Source organism: Gorilla gorilla, chromosome 1 (assembly GCF_029281585.2).
Source record: "Gorilla gorilla gorilla isolate KB3781 chromosome 1, NHGRI_mGorGor1-v2.1_pri, whole genome shotgun sequence".
Classification (NCBI taxonomy): Eukaryota; Metazoa; Chordata; class Mammalia; order Primates; family Hominidae; genus Gorilla; species Gorilla gorilla.
In genome coordinates this window covers 195,138,018-195,156,880 of record NC_073224.2, presented here as the reverse complement: position 1 = coordinate 195,156,880, position 18,863 = coordinate 195,138,018, and the positions used below count along the sequence as shown (strand labels likewise).

At 46.0% G+C, this 18,863-nt stretch overlaps 1 protein-coding gene and 1 pseudogene across 1 annotated transcript; both read right to left on the bottom strand.

The window, feature by feature from the left end:
• Positions 1-704: 704 nt before the first annotated feature.
• On the bottom strand, positions 705-1,142 carry LOC101142312 (small ribosomal subunit protein uS8-like; annotated as a pseudogene).
• A 2,809-nt stretch (positions 1,143-3,951) lies between these two features.
• On the bottom strand, positions 3,952-8,089 carry BEST4 (bestrophin 4). The gene is made up of 9 exons (XM_019017310.3): positions 7,932-8,089; positions 7,750-7,844; positions 6,833-7,066; positions 6,444-6,598; positions 5,969-6,046; positions 5,478-5,675; positions 5,276-5,356; positions 4,996-5,150; positions 3,952-4,850 (listed from the first exon to the last, which is right to left on the bottom strand). Exons 1-9 carry the CDS (start codon positions 8,081-8,083, stop codon positions 4,577-4,579), a joined length of 1,422 nt encoding a protein of 473 aa, XP_018872855.1. The 5' UTR covers positions 8,084-8,089; the 3' UTR covers positions 3,952-4,576.
• Between the last annotated feature and the right edge of the window lie 10,774 nt (positions 8,090-18,863).

Sequence of the window (18,863 nt, the reverse complement as noted above, 5' to 3'; positions counted from 1 at the left end):
TGCCTTGGCCTCCCAAAGTGCTGGGATTACAGGCGTGAGCCACCGTGCCTGGCCTATACCCATTTTTTTAATTTTTTTTTTTTTTGGTAGAGACAGGGTCTCACTTCATTGCCCAGGTCTTGAAATCTTGGGCTCAAGCAATCTTACCACCTTTGCCTCCCAAAGCGCTAGGTTTCAGGCATAAGCCACCACACCCAGCTTTGCACTTGGGTTTTTTGTTTTTCGAGACAGAGTCTGGCTCTGTTGCCCAGGCTGGAGTGCAATGGCGGGATCTTGGCTCACCACAACCTCCACCTCCCAGGTTCAAGCGATTCTCCTGCCTCAGCCTCCCAAGTAGCTGGGATTACAGGCGTGCACCATCATGCCCGGATAATGTATTTGTAGTAGAAACGGGGTTTCTCCATGTTGGTCAGGCTGGTCTTGAACTCCCACCCTCAGGTGATCTGCCCACCTCGGCCTTCCGAAGTGCTGGGATTACAGGTGTGAGCCACCGCACCCGGCCTGCTTTTTGGGTTTTTTTAGATAGTCACTCCGTTGCCTAGACTGGATTACAGTGGTGTGCAATCTCGGCACACTGCAACCTCTGCCTCCTGGGTTCAAGCAATTCTCATGCCTCAGCCTCCTGAGTAGCTGGAATTACTAGGTGTGCACTGCCACGCCCAGCTCACTTTTTTTTTTTTTGTCCTTGAGGCATTTTATTTGTAAATATATGTATTACATCCCTAGAAAAAGAATCCCAGGATTTTCCCTCCTGTGTGTTTTCGTCTTGCTTCTTCATGGTCCATGATGCCAGCTGAGGTTGTCAGTACAATGAAACCAAACTGGCGGGATGGAAGCAGATTATTCTGCCATTTTTCCAGATCTTTGAGTTGCACATCAAATCTGGGGCTGATCCCTCCACACTTGTTTAGCCTGCCTGTTAGGTTCACAACAATTTCCCAGCTCTGTGATCATCAATGATTTCAAATTCGCCAATGTAACCATGCTTCATCATCACAGTGAGAAACCGGACGATGACTTTGGAGCATGGCCTAAGAAGCACCTGGTGTTTGCCTCTCTTTTCGGCATTGTTGATGCTCTTGAGAGCATCTGCCAGGGCATTCATGCGCACCATTGTGACGGCGTGGAAAGATGGCGGAAAGAGGACGAGAGGGGAGAGCGCACGGAGTTATGGGCCACTTTTTGTATTTTTAGTAGAGAGGGTTTCACTGTTGGCTAGGGTGGTCTCCAACTCCTGTCCTCAAGTGATCCACCCGCCTCGGCCTCCCAGAGTGCTGGGATTATAGGCATGAGCCACTCGCCCAGCTTTGTGCTTGGATATTGTAACAGGGCTCCCAAAGGCCAGCATTTTCAAAACTGAGCTCTTGTCTGCCCCCACCTGCCATGTTCCTCAGTTTCAAGAGTCAGGATCTCACACTAGGCTGGAGTGCAGCGGATCGATCATTGTTCACTGCAGCCTCAATCTACTGAGTAGCTGGGACTACAGCTGTGGTGCAGGGCCCAGAATAATCATTTTATTTTTTTGTAGAGATGGGGTTTCATGTTGCCCAGGCTAATCCTGAGCTCCTGGCCTCAAGCAATGCTCCTGCCTTGGCCTTCCAAAGTGTTGGGATTACACATGTGAGGTACTGCACCCCACCAAGATTATATTTTTAATGCAACAGCTTCCTATCTCATCAATGAAAATCCTTACCAAGTATTATGACTTGATGTGACCTAGCTCTTTCTATAGTGACTCCCTCCATCAACCACACAACCATCCTAGCTTACTGAACATACATGTACACATGCTATTCCCTTTGTTAGGCACGCTCCTTCAAATATCCACTTGGGGCTGGACACTGGGCATGGTGGCTCATGCCTGTAATCCCAGCACTTTGGGAGGCAGAGGCCAAGGCAGGAGGATTGCTTGAGGCTGGGAGATTGAGACCAACCTGGGCAACAAAGTGAGACCCTGTTTCTACAAAAAAAAACCCCACATGGTTCATTCCCTCCAGGTCTTTGCTATGCCATCCTAGTGAATTCTTGCCGGATCACAATATTCTAAGTTGCGGTCGCCCCTCTGAACTGTCTTACACTTCGCCTATTTTTTCTCTTTATTCCTTAATCTGACAAAGTTTGCTCTTTTCCCTTTGGAATGGTACTCCAGGGAAACAAGGATATTTGTTTCCTGCTGTGTCTCTGGCACCTGGAAAAGTGTATGGACATATACTGGGTACTCAAATATATGCAAGATTAATTGGGAAAAAAGTCTTGAGACTTTATTAAATTTGAAGTTTGGCCAGGCATTGTAGCTTACGCCTGTAATCCCAGCACTTTGGGAGGCCGAGGCAGGTGGATCACTTGAGGTCAGGAGGAGTTCAAAAACCAACCTGGCCAACATGGTGAAACCCCATCTCTACTAAGCATACAAAAAATTAGCAGGGTGTGGTGGCATGTGCCTGTAATCCCAGCTACTTGAGAGGCTGAGGCATGAGAATCTCTTGAACCTGGGGAGGTGGAGGTTGCAGTGAGCAAAGATCTGTCCATAAAACCAGTGGGTTCTTTCTCTAAAGTCTTGAAATCCATCCATTCTCCATTTCTACCACCTTCACAGATGACCGTTCTCACCATGGAACAAGGCTTGTAAAAGCTGCAGAAAAAAAAAAAAAACCTCAAATACCTCATGAATGAATGGCCATCATTGTGGGGTGTTACTGTCTCCACATTATAGATTTGGAAACTGAGGCTTAGAAATATTCACTATTGGCTAGACGCGGTGGCTTACGCCTGTAATTCCAGCACTTTGGGAGGCTGAGGCGGGTGGATCACCTGAGGTAAGGAGTTAAAGACCAGCCTGGCCAACGTGGTGAAACCCCGGTCTCTACTAAAAATACAAAAAATTAGCCGGGCATGGTGGTGGACACCTGTAATCCCAGCTACTCGGGAGGCTGAGGCAGGAGAATTGCTTGAACCCAGGCGGTGGAGGTTGCAGTGAGCCGAGATCAGGCCATTGCACTACAGCCTGGGTGACAGTGCAAGATTCCGTCTCAAATAAATAAATAAATAAATAAATAAATAAATAAGAAATATTCACTATCCCGTGGACATACAGATGGAAAGAAGCAAAGCCAGCATTAGAATCCAGTCAACTGACCCTGCCAGAGGCTGGAGTCTACTCACTGCACTCTAGTGTCCCCCCTCTGTCTTCCTCCTCTGTTCTGGCATTTATCCTGTGGCCTTAATATTCAGTTTTGGCCTTCACTGATTTCTTTAGGTGAAGACTAGGAGCATAGTTTTATCACAATTCCAATGTAGTGCTCTGTGGCAGACTGTTTCCAGAAGACTTTTTTTTTTTTTTGGAGACAGAGCCTGGCTCTGTAACCGAGAGCTAGAGTGCAGTAGAGTGATCTTGGCTCACTGCAACCTCCGCTTCCCAGGTTCAAGCAATTCTTGTGCCTCAGCCTCCCAAGAAGCTGGGATTACAGGCATCCACCACCACACCCAGCTAATTTTTGTATTTTTAGTAGAGATGCGGTTTCACCATGTTGGCCAGGCTGGTCTTTAACTCCTGGCCTCTGGGGATTCACCCACCTTGGCCTCCCAAAGTGCTGGGATTACAGGCGTGAGCCACTGTGCCGAGCCACAGAAGGCTCTTTACTTACATCAGCCGAGTGCCCCCAGCGCTGCAGGCCCACCATGGAGATGGGCCTAGGCTTCTACCCGTAAACTGTACTTTTTCCCCCTGTGTGGTTGGTGGGAGTGGAGAAGAGCTTGGCACACTGGAGTCCAAATGCTAGGTCTAGGGTGGGTGGTGGATGGCTGCCTTCACATCTGACTTTAATCAGCCTCCAAGACAGATTCCCAAACCCTTCCTTCATCTTCATCCTACTGCATGCATGCCAATTCAATTTTAAACAATTATAACTGCACAAGTAATAAATATATTCTCAAATAAAAACTAAACAACACTTAAACAAAAACTTGAATATATTCTCAATGTAAACAAAAACTTTAACATTACAGACAAGGCAAAAGTCCCCCAGCACACACTGACCCCTCTTTTGAGTAAGGTTACCAGGGTAAGGTATACCCCTTCAAGCACGTTTCACAGGACTCTCAAATTGTGTTTCCTGGACAAGCAGCACAGCATCACCTGGGAACTTGTTAGAAATGCAAGTTATTGGGTGCCATCCCAAATCTAACGTGCCAGAAATGCTGGGAGTGGTGCCCAGCACTCTTTTGACAAGACCTTCCGTGATGCTGATCCTTCCTTAAGTTTGAGAACCACTGGCCTAGCTCCCTGTTGCTGTGAAGCTAACCGTGCACCTGGGCTCTAGTCCTCTATGCCTGGGCTCATTTATTTTTCTAGCTTCACGTCCCCCAAGCAACCGACCTTCTCTCCCACCAAAGTGGACACATTCCCAGCCCTGGCTCAGGCCCTTTTCGCCATCTTCTCTTTCAAGTTCTGTCCCTAAATGCTCTGGCCTTCAAGGCACACAGGAAAAGCTGCTCTAATAGAGCTGGCTGGCAGGACCGGGCACGGGAGGGAAGGAGGGCAGTGGGTGGGGGAAACTGGGCGGGGGCAGGCGAGACCTCAGGGCTCCAGGGCCTCGTCCCCGGACTCCGCCGATTCCTCCTCGATGCGGGCTGCGGCCTCGGGGTCGCCGCCCTCCTCCGCCCGGAAGCGGAGCAGATGCGGGGGGCGGGGGGTGCCTCGCACGCGGCCGAAGTTCCGGAGGCTGATGGCCGGGGAGGGCGCCCCTACGCCCAGGAAGCGGCCGAGCAACGGGGTCTGCGCGGCGGGCGCGGGCCGACCAGATCCGGGAGACGCCTCCACCTGCAGGCTCTGCTCAGGGTCGTCGCTCATGCTGCGGGCGGGAGGGCGGGCTGAGCCGGGGCACAGGGCGGGAGCGGGGACGCGGGATCGGCTCTCGGGGAAGGACCGAGGCATCGGTGCCCCAGAGGCTGAGCGAGGACCCGCGTGCCGGGTCAGGCCCAGTGCAAGCCACTCACCGTAGGTTGAAGGTGGAGCCCAGGAATGAGGGCCGCAGAGACTCGGCCGCCGTGGCCACAGTGTAGGGTGGCTGCGGCTGGTCCTCATCCCAGTACTGGTCCTTTTCAGCGGGGGGAAGGTTCTGGTACATTTCGTCCACGGATAGCAGGGACACCTGGGCCACCAGCAAGTTACAAGGATCCTCCTCTCCTCTCCTTCCCACGGCCGGGCTGAGAGCTGACCGGGAGAGGGGGCCCAGGAGCTGCCCTGGACTCCTGATCCTTCCTGATGCTTGCTCACCTGCAAGTTGCGGTCTATGAGCTGATTTGTCTCAAAGTCGTCATCATCCTCACCAAATGGGTTGATGATCTGTTCAGCTACCTATAGGTGGCAAGACAGGGTTTTCTGGGTTCAGAGCCGCACTCTTTTTCCCCAAAGTCGGGGCAGCCCCTGTGCCCACATCTCCACAGAGCAGGCTGGCATGCCCATCTGCAGTGCCCACCTTGAGCCAGCCAGCATAGAAGAAGAACTGCAGCAGAGTGGTGAGAGGCACGTACATGTCCGGGTCTCCCAGGGCTGGGGCTGGCTCCTGGCCTGGCTTCAGAAGCTTCTGAGGTTTGGCAGCTCCTGCCTCTGGCTCCACAAACTGGCGGCCAACCAGGGAGAGGGCAAAGAAAGAGTAGACGGCTATGGTCACCACCTGGAGAATGAAGAGCCAGGCTCAGTGCAGGATGCAGCGGGCCAAGGAGAAATGCTGCCCCTGCCTCTGGGGATCTATGGGAAGTCTGACAAGTAATCAAACATGTATCCTGGTGTGGCAGTACCAGTGGGGACAGGGTCACCTTGTTGGGGGTGGTGGGAGGCTTTGAGGATGAACCCGGTGCCTCAGGGGACTGAAATGGCCAGGCAAGTACCATCGCTAATTCTTCTCATCTCACACACAACACAGGACATACAGTAGGCACTGGGACTCGGGAGGGGAGAGGCAGTTACTTGGGTGTAGACGAGGGGGATGCTGATCCAGTCATAGTGGAATAGCATGCTGCACTTGGCTCGGTACTTGTTCAGCTCCTGGGGGAACAGCAGGAACAGGAAGTCAGCAGAGGTGAGGAAGGAACAGGGGTGCCCAGCACAAACTAGGCCTGGGCCCGGCCAGGAGGCTCTTTCTCATTCTGCCCTCAGAGGTGTATTAAGATGGGGTGCTTGAATCCCAGCTCTGCTAACTAGCTGTGTAACTTAGGCAAATTTCTTTTCCACTCTGTGCCTCAGTTTCCACATCTGTGCAAGGAGGATGATAGTACCTATGTCAAGAGTTGCTGTAAGGGATGAATGAGTTAACATGGGTACAGGGCTTCCAAAAGGCCGGGGTACACAGTTGGTGCCATACAACTGTTAGGTATTAAAATTATTATTCATCTTTAAAATTAGAGGGAGGAGGGCAGATGGGTCTGGTCCTGAGCCCACTCACTTCCAAAAGTAGACAGAGAGCGATATCGTCACGTATTCGCCCGTCCCTCCGGGCCTGGGCCGCCAGGTTGGTGAACCAGACGCAGGGGACCCAGTACTTGTTGAAGTCGGATTTCAGGCTCTCAAACTTTTTCCTCTCTTCCTGGGACATGAAACCTGAGAGGGTAAAGCAGGTGGGGTGCAGTTGCACCCTCTGCCGCCAGGGGAGGCTGCTGTTCCGCCGTCCGGCTCCCCTCCCTCGCGTTCACCGGCTGTCCCAGGACTCGCGGTTCCGCGTTCCTGTCGCAGTCCAGACCCTTCCCTGGAGGCCCCTGCTCCCAGGACTCTCCCAGGCGGCACCTGCATCCGGCCGTGGGCCGGGCCCCCAGAGGCTCCCGGCGGGCGGCGCACCTGCGTCCACCACGTGCTCCATGGTGGGGAAGCGCTTAAGCACGCGGGTGCTGACCGAGCGCAGCACCAGCACGGACGCCAGGTTCGCGTAGCGGATGAGGGTGCGGCGCAGCAGGCGGCCCCGCTGGTCCACGCCGTGCACGCTAGCCGAGATGACGCACATCAGCTGGTCTGGCAGCGGGATGCTTGTGTACTGGGACCACCAGCGGTTCACCACGAGAGTCACATAGAAACCTGCTTGGCCGCCGTGATAGAGGGAGTAGGAAGGGAGAGTGGAGAGCCTGGGGGTCGGAGCGCCTCACCTCCCCCAGCAAAGGGCCTGGTCCAGGCCAGTTGAATCGTGGCAGGGGGAAGGAAACATTCAGCTCCAGTGCCCTGCCGTGCGAGGCCAGAAGGAGGGAGGAGGGCAAACTTCCTTCAGCAGAGGGAAAGTGGGGATTCAAAGCCAGGAGACTGCTTCCCAGGAGGGTGGGGAAGAGGTTGTCACCTCTGTCCGGCTCCCCTGCAGTGCCCAGGGTGGGCTTGTGAGGCCAGCAGGTGTCTTGTGCCTTGCTGGAAGTGAGGGTCCGGGAAGTGATAGGGCCCTGCCCTCTGGAAGTTCTGGACCCAGCACCCACCTGCTGTGCCTGCTGGGCCTGCTCTGGCTGACCAGGAAGGCTCTGCCACCGTGTTGAGTAATTTTTTTTTTTTTTTTTTTTTTTTTTTTTTTTTTAGCAGAGTCTCGCTACATTGCCCAGGCTGGACTGGAACTCCTGGGCTCAAGCGATCCTCTCACCTCAGCCTCTCGAGTAGCTGAGACTGCAGGTGCGTCACCACACCATCTGTTGGGTAATTCTGACCCTCGGAGCTGTCAACCCAACCCAGAGGTCAGGGAACACAGTAAGGAGGACACAGGGAAAACTAGAAGGGAGCCTTACCCAATACAAAGGACAAGGGGATGAGGTCTGCTGAGCGGTTGCAGTACCGGGCCACCTGAGCATACACGTACCTCTGCTCCTGGGTCAGCAGCAGCCTGGGGAAGGCAGGTGTAGGCTTGGGTTAGAGGGAGGTGGGTGGCCCAGTCTCCCCACTTGCGCCAGCTCTAAGACCCTGCCCTTACCGGTAGGTGATGCTAAGCACAGCGTACAAGGCCCCGAAGAGGAGGAATTCCTTGTAGAGGAGCTTGTAGATGCTTCCCCTCCAGCGGAGAAGCAGGCCAGAGAAACCTCCGAAGCGGGCCTCCGCCACTTTGAGAGTATATGAAACCGTCATGGTGCTGGGACCCTGGGGCAGGAGGTCACAAGAGTTGCCCCCAGGGCTGTCGTTTAGTTCTCCAGACAACCTCCCTTCCACTCTGGTCTCACACACCCCAGCCTTCACCCTGCGTCAGTGGACAAGGGGGTAGGAGCCTGCAGAGCAGAAAAGTACACCCCACCCCCTGCAGAACTGAGCAGTACATGGGCAAAGCCAGGCTAGAGTTGAACAAGGTAGAACTGAGATCTGTGTCCCTTCATGCATGAGGCTTCCTCAAGCTCCTCTTCAGCCTGCAGGGCTAGGGATAACCAGATCCTGAACTGCTGCGGACAAGAGACGCAGCTCCAGCCCAAATCCACTGCTATTCCTTGGGGCCTTGCTTTGGAAGCTGATTAACTAGAACTACCAGGGCCCAGGGCACTCTCACCCCCATCCCATACCTGCCTACCTGCTCTGGGCAGCAGCCCGTGTGGAAGATGAACTGGGCTAGACTTCAACCCCCACAGACTTAAGTACCTCTGCGGTCCATAAAGTTAGGCTGGACTGAGGCCTATCATTGATGGATTGAAGCTGTCATCCAGCTTCCCCTGGTGCTGGGAACTGGGTGTGTCTCCTTACCCCTGTAGGGTTGGGCTGGCCTTTGAGTGGCAGAAATGCCAGCTATACTGACCCCACAGCTCACACAGACGACACCATGTCCTTCAAGCCAGTATGACAGGGGTTATTGTCCCACGTTTCAGGTGGGAAGACAGGTGCATGATAAACTGTTATAATAATACCAGCTGCTGATCACAGAGCACTGACTAAGTGACAGGAACCATGCCAAGGGCACTACTAGGTCATCCTCTCAAGAAATCCTCATCACAGCACCATGAGGTAGGGAATCAATCATCCACATTTCACAGATGAGGCTCTAAGAGGTAAATGACTTGCCCGCCGTCGGCCATACAGCTAGAACATGTTGGAGGCAGGATTCAAAGCCGGGGCTGATGGACTTCCAAGGCTGGAAGTGGCCTAGCAAAGGCATGAGCTCCAGGACCCATCCTGTGCACTGGCCACACTCCCAGTCTTCTTGTACAGGGGCTTGGGGTCTTGGCCAGGCTCTTCTCCATCCATGCCACGGGGCTGACAGCCACAGATCTGGAAGCTCAGGCCTAGGAGTGCAGGCCCCGTTAAGCCCTGTGTCCAACATCCTGACTCCTAGGGGTGCCCAAGATTTGAGTGGCCACTTTCACCTCTGGAGGAAGTAATACCTAAGGCGCTGATAGAAATAGAACTTCCGCTGCCAGGCAAGGTGGCTCACACCTGTAATCCTAGCACTTTGGGCAGCCTCAAGGCAGGTGGATCACTTGAGGTCAGTAGTTCGAGACTAGCCTGGCCCAACATGGTGAAACCCTGTCTCTACTAAAAATACAAAAATTAGCCGGGTGTGGTGGCACAAACTTGTAATCCCAGCAGGTACATGGGAGGCTGAGGCAGGAGAATTGCTTGAACCTGGGGAGGTGCAGGTTGCAATGAATTGAGATCGTGCCACTGCACTCTAGCCTGGGTAATCAAAAAAAAAAGAAAGAAAGAAAAAGAAATAGAATCTCAATGGGAGAATCACTTGAACCCGGGAGGGAGAGGTTGCAGTGAGCTGAGACTGTCTGAGACTGTGCCACTGCACTTCAGCTTGGGTGACAGAGAGAGACTCTGTCTCAAAAAAAAAAAAAAAAAAAAAAGGCCAGGCACTGTGACTCACGCCTGTAATCCCAGCACTTTGGGAGGCCGAGGCAGGCGGATCACCTGAGGTCGGGAGTTCGAGATCAGCCTGACCAACATGGAGAAACCCCATCTCTACTAAAAATACAAAATTAACTGAGCATGGTGGCACATGCCTGTAATCCCAGCTACTCCGGAGGCTGAGACAGAAGAATCGCTTGAACCTGGGAGGTGGAGATTGCAGTGAGCCGAGATCATGCCATTGCACTCCAGCCTGGACAACAAGAGCAAAACTTTGTCTCAAAAAAGAAAAAGAAAAAGAAAAAAGAAAAGAAAAGAAATAGAACCTCAAAGTGGAAGAGAATTGGCAGCTTACTTACCCTCCCAGTGCTGAGGTAAGTGAACACTGAAAAATCCCAAGAGTGGTGGTCCTGCCTCTGTCTTGTTTTGGGAAGCGCCTCCCCCTACACTGTGAGCTGGTTCTCTTCTGCAAGTTTCCTAAAGAGAGGAAGCATAGAGAGGTGATTAGGAGCACAGGCTTGGGAATTGGACAAACCTGGGTCTGAACCCCAGCTCTTTGTAACTGTGCAAGTTACGTAATCTCTCTGAACCTCAGTTTCCTCCTCTGCAAATCAGAATCAAGAACGCCTAACCTCATGGGGCAATTTTGAGTATTCACAGAAACAATGCCTATGGCCTAAAGCACTGTGGGTGGTTGGCTTGGGCTGCTGTTACTATGAAAATTTGAATCTGTTCTCTTTGGTTTCCCACAACTGGTCCAGTCTTGCCTCCCAAGCCTTCCTTCCAAGCCAGACAGTCCCTGAGAAATGAGGAGGCAGAGACCTTTTCTTCATGTCCTGCTAACCTGCCCCAGACCAAACAGTGCTGGATCCTGGCTTTTAAGCTGAATACACAAGGCCCTCTGAGACTTACCCACCTCTACCCTCATCACCAGTCTCTGCCTAGCTCATATAAAATTTTTTTTTAATTTTAATTTTTGTGAGTGCATAGTAGGTGTATATGCCTAGCTCATTTGTAACTGTTCCTTCAAGATGTGGCTCAGAGCACCCTCTAGGAAGCCTTCCGTGATCTTCCCCAGGTTACTCCTCAAAACCCTCTGGGTTTTCTCTCTTGCGGCAGTTAATCACAGTGGTCTATGATCTGTTTACAGGGAGATCTCCCCTCTAGCCTGTGAGACACCTGAGAACAGTTTTGAATCTGATTCATCTAGGTAAAGCTAGATTACAGTGGCTCATGCCTGTAATCCTGACACTTTGGGAGGCTGAGGTGGGAGGATCACTGAAGCCCAGGAGTTTGAGACCAGCCTGGGCGACATAGTGAGACCTGTCTCTACAAAAAAATTTTTTTAAATTAGCTGGGTGTGGTGGTGTGTGCCTATAGTCCAGGTACTTGGGAGGCTGAGGTGGGAGGATCACTTGAGCCCAGGAGTTTGAGGCTGCAGTGAGCCATGATACAGCCATTGCACTCCAGCTTGGGTGACAGAGTGAGACCCTGTCTCACAACAAAAACAAAAACAAAAACAAAAAGCTGGGGAGGACTTGAAACCAAGCAAGCTTCTTTTTCTTTCTTTCTTCTCATCCTTCCCTCCTTCTTGCCTCCCTCCACCCCCTCTTTTGTTCTCCATTTCTCTCTTCCCTTTTAAGATGAAAGACATCTGGTCCCCCATCCCACCCCTGCTATTTTGTGAGATTTCCCAGATGAGCCAAGATCTGGAAAACTACTCATGGCCTGACTGGAGTTACATTCTCCTTCCAGGTCTCCCATGTGAGATGTCAATATGAGGAAAGAACAGGACTCAGAGAGAGAGAGAGAGTATGTGTGTGTGTGTGTCCAGGACCTGACCTGGGGAGGGTGAGATACCAGCTCCTGGGCCTCAGGCATCATGGCCAGGCAGTTCATTCTCATGCTCTGATCTGTGGCTTTCCTAGAGCATCTGGGCTGCTTACCACTTAAAGATGTTCTAGGACTTGGAAAGCCAGGTCCTGGGAGTGCAGGAGCTCAGGCCGTGTCTCCCTGACAGCTCTACCCCAGGAAGACCAGCTGGCTGCATTTCAACCCTGCACCGCCACCCGCACCTGTGGCCCTCACACCTCTGCTTGTTCCCAGCCCTGTGGTCTGTGAATTTCCCACAGAGCCCGGGATAAAAGTACGTGACCTGAAGCCTCTGCTAGAGGAAGAGGGCGGTCCCCAGGCCCACCCAGTCCCTACCTCCTGAATCACCTTATCTCCTTCTCAGCTGTTGACCAGTCCCTTTGTTTATGGTGCAGGAGAGGGAACCACTCAGCCCATAAATCACCTGCCCCACCTTTCCTTATCCTCCAGCTCTGCCTCTCCCTCTCTATTGGTCCTGCCCACCCATTCCCCTGTCCCCTCCTCACAGCTGAGAAGTGGTTATATGGCTTGGCAGTGAAATGGATTCCAGAGCCACACTGCCCAGGTTCCCAAGTCCATGCTTCACCATGGTCACCAAAGTCACCAAGCTTTGTGACTTTGGGAAAGCCATTGAACCTTTTAAATTCCCCATGAGAGGCCGGGTGCGGTAGCTCACGCCTGTAATCCCAGCACTTTGAGAGGCCAAGGCAGGTGGATCACTTGAGGTCAGGAGTTCGAGACCAGCCTGACCAACATGGCAAAATCCTGTCACTACTAAAAATACAAAAATTAGCCGGGCTTGGTGGCAGGAGCCAGTAATCTCAGCTACTCAGAAGGTTGAGGTGGGAGAATCGCTTGAACCTGGGAGGTGGAGGTTACAGTGAGCCCCAATCATGCCATTGCACTCCAGCCTGGGCAACAGAGCAAGATTCCATCTCAAAAAAAAAAAAAAAAAATTCCCCATGGGAACACGGGAATGATAATGCCTATCACATGGAGTGGTTGTGCATATTAGGTGAGTTAATAGTATTAAGTGCTCACAATAGCACCAGGTAAGTGGGAAGTGCTACTGTGGCTATCAGCACATCTCTTATTTCAGGTTGGCTTTATCCCTTCCACCTCTGCACCCACCAAGGACACCTGCCATCTCCTTATTGCTGAAGCCAATAGCCGTTCCCAAGTCCTAACCTTACCTGGCATCTCTTGTTCTTGACCCTCCTCCGTTGGCCTCTGTGACCTGACACTCAAGAGATTCTGGCCCAAGCACGGTGGCTCATGCCTGTAATCCCAACACTTTGGGGGGCCAAGGTGGGATCACTTGAGTCCAGGAATTCGAGACCAGCCTGGACAACATGGCAAAACCCCATCTCTACAAAAAATACAAAAAACTAGCCGGGTGTGGTGGCGCATGCCTCTAGTCCCAGCTACTTGGAGGCTGAGGTTGGAGGATCGCTTGAGCCAGGAAGTCGAGGCTGTAGTGAGCTGTGATTGCACCACCTGCACTCCAGCCTGGGTGACAGAGCAAGACTCCATCTAAACAAACAAACAAACAAACAAACAACAACAAAAGACAGAACAGGAAGACAAGATAATAAGCTCACAGCCCCAGCCTGGGTGTGGGCCCACCCAGCCAGTTGAGGAAGCCACAAGACAACAGCAAGAAAGGCCAGATGGGATTTCATTTTGTGCCTGAGTAGTGGCCCCTGGCTAGGGTCCTGTGTGGCAGAGATTAGAGAGGTAACATGGCCATGGATCAGACAGCCTGAGCTCAACCTTAAATCCCAGCCTGGGAAGAGAAGGGAACCCAGTCTTAGGCTCAGCACCTACGTGCTTGGCAGGAGCTCCTCAGCTTTGGGGAGGAGGCTCTAGGGAACCAGGCCAGGAGGGCGAATCAGCTTTCTCTTGCAAGGAGCCTGTCCTGGCCCCCTCCTTCCCACTTTCCAGACCCACTCCCTGGCTATATTGTCAGACTTCACCTGAACTCACCAAATTCAAAACTTAGGGCAGCTTGGGAACTTGGCAAATTGGGGAAGGGGCAAGTAGACCTTCACTCCTCCACACACATTGCAAAGCCTTTGGAGTTCTGGCCCCTGGACTGTTCCAGTCACCCTTCCCCTTTCCTCCAGCTACTCTGAACTTTCAGTTTTTTCAAGGACCAACAGCTCTCACTCCATGCCTCAAGGAGCACAGGGTTCCTCTTATGGAATACTTTCTCCTCCTGTCCATTACTGTTCCTGGCTAACTCCTCCTCAGCTCTCACGTTTCAACTTAGAGATCTCAGCCTACGTGCATTCCCCAAACTGGGTGTGATCCCACCTCTGGGCTCCCATAGGCCACCCCAATACCCTGTCTGTCTTCACCACTTAGCACTAATTACAGTCCAGTGTCCTTGTCCTACCGACAGGTCACACCAGGGTGCAGCACAGGACCTGACACATAGAGGCTGCTCAAGAAAACGTTTGTTGAAAAAATGAACAACTGGCCTGGCGCAGTGGCTCATGCCTGTAATCTCAGCACATTGGGAAGCCGAGGCAGGCGGATCACTTGAGGTCAGTAGTTCAAGACCAGCCTGACCAACATGGTGAAACCCATCTCTACTAAAAATACAAAAATTAGCCAGGCGTGGTGGCGGGGGCCTGTAACCCCAGCTACTCAGGAGGCTGAGGCACAAGAATCTCTTGAACCCGGGAGGCAGAGGTTGCAGTGAGCTGAGATTGTGTCACTGCACTCCAGCCTGGGCAACAGTGTGAGACTCTGCCTTAAAAAAAAAAAAAAAAAAAGGCCGGGCACGGTGGCTCACGCCTGTAATCCCAGCACTTTGGGAGGCCGAGGCGGGTGGATCATGAGGTCAGGAGATCGAGACCATCCTGGCGAACACGGTGAAACCCCGTCTCAACTAAAAATACAAAAAATTAGCGGGCGCGGTGGTGGGCGCTTGTAGTCCCAGCTACTCGGGAGGCTGAGGCAGGAGAATGGCGTGAACCTGGAAGGCGGAGGTTGCAGTGATCTGCCATCCTGTCACTGCATCACTACACTCCAGCCTGGGTGACAGAGCGAGACTCTGTCTCAAAAAAAAAAAAAAAAAAATAGCTGGGTGTGGTGGCATGCACCAGCTGTAGTCCCCAGCTACTTGGGAGGCTGAGTTGGGAGGACTGCCTGAGCCAGGGAGGTAGAGGCTTCAGGGAGCCATGATTATGCCACTGCACTCCAGCCTGGGTCACAGAGTGAAACCTTGTGTCAAAAACAAAAAACAAAAAAACACAGCGTGTTAGATCTTGCTAGACTTGGTGATATAATTAAGAGGCCATTATGGGCAGAACTGTGCCCCCTTCCAAAATTCATATATATATATAAATATATGTAAATATATATAAATATATGTAAATATATAAATATATAAATATATATAAATATATATTTATATGTAAATATGTAAATATATATAAAAATATGTAAATATATAAATATATATAAATATATAAATATATAGATATATATAAAAATATATAAATACATATAGATATATAAAAATATATAAATACATATAGATATATAAATATATAAATATATAGATATATAAATATATAAATATATATAGATATATAAATATATAAATATATATAGATATATATAAATATATATAGATATATAAATATATAGATATATATAAATATAAAAATATATATAAATATATATAGATATATATAAATATAAAAATATATATATAAATATATAGATATATATAAATATATAAATATATATAAATATATAGATATATATAAATATATATATAAATATATAAATATATAGATATATATAAATATATATATAAATATATAAATATATAGATATATAAATATATAAATATATAAATATAGATATATAAATATATATAGATATATAAATATATATAAATATAAATATATAGATATATAAAAATATATAAATATATAGATATATAAATATATAAATATATAGATATATAAATATGTAAATATATATAAATATAATATATAAAAATATATAAAAATATATAAATATAATATATAAATATAATATATATAAATATATAAATATATATTAAAAAACATATAAAAATATATCAATATATAAAAATATATATAAATATGTATATATATTTAAAAATATATAAAAATATATAAATATATATAAAAAATAAATATATAAATATATAAATATATAAATATATAAATATATATAAATATATACATATATAAATATATATAAATATATATACATATATAAATATATATACATATAAATATATATACATATAAATATATATAAATATATAAAAATATATATAAATATATAAATATATAAATATATATAAATATATATAAATATGTATAAATATATATAAATATATATAAATATGTATAAATATATAAATATAAATATATATAAATATATAAATATATAAATATATAAATATATATGAATATATATAAATATATAAATATATAAATATATAAAAATATATAAATATATATAAATATATAAATATATAAATATGTATAAATATATATAAATATATATAAATATATATAAATATATATATAAATATATATAAATATATATATATATAAATATATATAAATATATATAAATATATATAAATATATAAATATATAAATATATAAATACATATATATAAATATATAAGTACATAAATATATAAATATGTAAATACATAAATATATATAAATATGTAAATATATAAATGTATATAAATATATAAATATATATAAATATAAATATATATAAATATATAAATATATATAAATATAAATATATAAATATATAAATATATATAAATATATAAATATATAAATATATAAATATATATAAATATAAATATATATAAATATAAATATATAAATATATAAATATATAAATAAATATATAAATATATATAAATATATAAAAATATATAAATATATAAAAATATTAAAATATATAAATATATATAAATATATAAATATAAATATATAAATATAAATATATATAAATATATAAATATAAATATATATAAATATATATAAATAGATAAATATAAATATATAAATATATGTAAATAGATAAATATAAATATATAAATATATACAAATATATAAATATATATAAATATATACAAATATATAAATATATATAAATATATAAAAATATATAAATATATATAAATATATAAACATATATAAATATATATAAACATATATAAATATATAAACATATATAAATATATATAAATAAAGATATAAATATATAAAGATATAAAGATATATAAAGATATATAAATATATAAAGTTATATAAATATATAAAGATATATAAATATATATAAATATATAAAGATATATAAATATATAAATATATAAATATATAAATATATATAAATATAATGTATAAATATATAAATATATATAAATATAATATATAAATATATAAATATATAAATATATATAAATATATAAAAATATATATTAAAACTATATATAAATATATATAAATATATATTAAAAATATATAAAAATATATAAATATATATTAAAAATATATATAAATGTATAAATATATATTAAAAAATACATAAATATATATAAGTATATATTAAAAATATATATAATTATATAAATATATATAAATATATATTAAAAATATATACCTATATATATATATATTTTTTTGAGATGGGGTCTCGCTCAGCCACCCACGCTGGAGTGCAGTGGCACGAGCTCGGCTCACTGCAACCACTGTCTCCCGGGTCCAAGCAATTCTGTCTCAGCCTCCCAAGTAGCTGGGATTACAGGCACCTGCCATCATGCCCGGCTAATTTTTGTATTTTAGTAGAGATGGAGTTTCACCATGTTGGCCAGGCTGGTCTCGAATTCCTGACCTCAGGTGATCTGCCCGCCTCGGCCTCCCAGTGCTGGGATTACAAGCATGAGTCACCACGCCCGGCCCTATATATATTTTTGAGACAAGCTCTGTGTCTCCCAGGCTGGAGTGCAGCAGCATGATCATGACTCACTGTAGCCTAGACCTCCAGGGCTCAAGTGATTCTCCCACCTCAGCCTCCCAAGTAGCTGGGATTACAGGCAGGCACCACCACACCCAGCTAATTTTTGTTTTGTTTTGTTTTGGAGACAGAATCTCTCTCCGTCACCCAGGCTGGAGTGCAGTGGTGTGATCTCAGCTCAATGCAACCTCCACCTCCTGGGTTCAAGTGACTCTCATGCCTCAGCCTCCTGAGTAGCTGGGACTACAGGCGTGAGCCACCACGCCCTGATAAATTTTGTATTTTTTTTTTCAGACGGAGTCTCACTCTGTCATACTCAGGCTGGAGTGCAGTGGCGTGATCTCGGCTTATTGCAACCTCTGCCTCCTGGGTTCAAGCGATTCTCCTGCCTCAGCCTCCAGAGTAGCTGGGATTACAGGCGCCTGCCACCATGCCCAGCTAACTTTTTTTTTTTTTTTGAGATAGAGTCTCACTCTGTCACCCAGGCTGGAGTGCAATGGGGCGATATTGGCTCACTACAACCTCCACCTCCCAGGTTCAAGCGATTCTCCTGCCTCAGCCTCCTGAGTAGCTGTGATTACAGGTGGGCGCCACCACGCCAGACTAATATTTGTATTATTAGTAGATACGGGGTTTCACCATGTTGGTCAGGCTGGTTTCGAATTCCTGGCCTCAGGTGATCTGCCTGCCTCGGCCTCCCAAAGTGCTGGGATTACAGGCATGAGCCACTGCGGCTGGCCCAATTTTTGCATTTTTTTTGGTAGAGACGGGGGTTTCACTATGTTTCCCAGGCTGGTCTCAAACTCCTGGACTCAAGCGATCTGCCTGTCTCAGCCTCCCAAAGTGCTGGGATTACAGTCATGAGCCACCACTGCACGGCCCCAAAATTTATTTATTTTATTATTATTATTATTATTATTATTATTTTTTAGATGGTGTCTCCTTCTGTTGCCAGATTGGAATGCAGTGTCACGATCTCAGCTCACTGCAACCTCCCCCTCCTGGGATCAAGTGATTCTTTTTTTTTTAAGACTCTGTCTCAAAAAAAAATATATATATATATATATACATATATATATATATACACACACACAAACGAATTTTGGGCCAGGCACAGTGGCTTATGCCTGTAATCCCAGCACTTTGGGAGGGCCGAGGTGGGTGG

Coding starts and splice junctions, on each gene's coding strand:
- BEST4 (XM_019017310.3), bottom strand. CDS start 8,083: ATGACGGTTTCATATACTCTCAAAGTGGCGGAGGCCCGCTTCGGAGGT. Junction 6,599..6,832: donor GGAGCACGTGGTGGACGCAG/GTGCGCCGCCCG, acceptor TTACCCTCTCAG/GTTTCATGTCCCAGGAAGAG. Junction 5,676..5,968: donor TCCCCCTCGTCTACACCCAA/GTAACTGCCTCT, acceptor TTCATTCTCCAG/GTGGTGACCATAGCCGTCTA.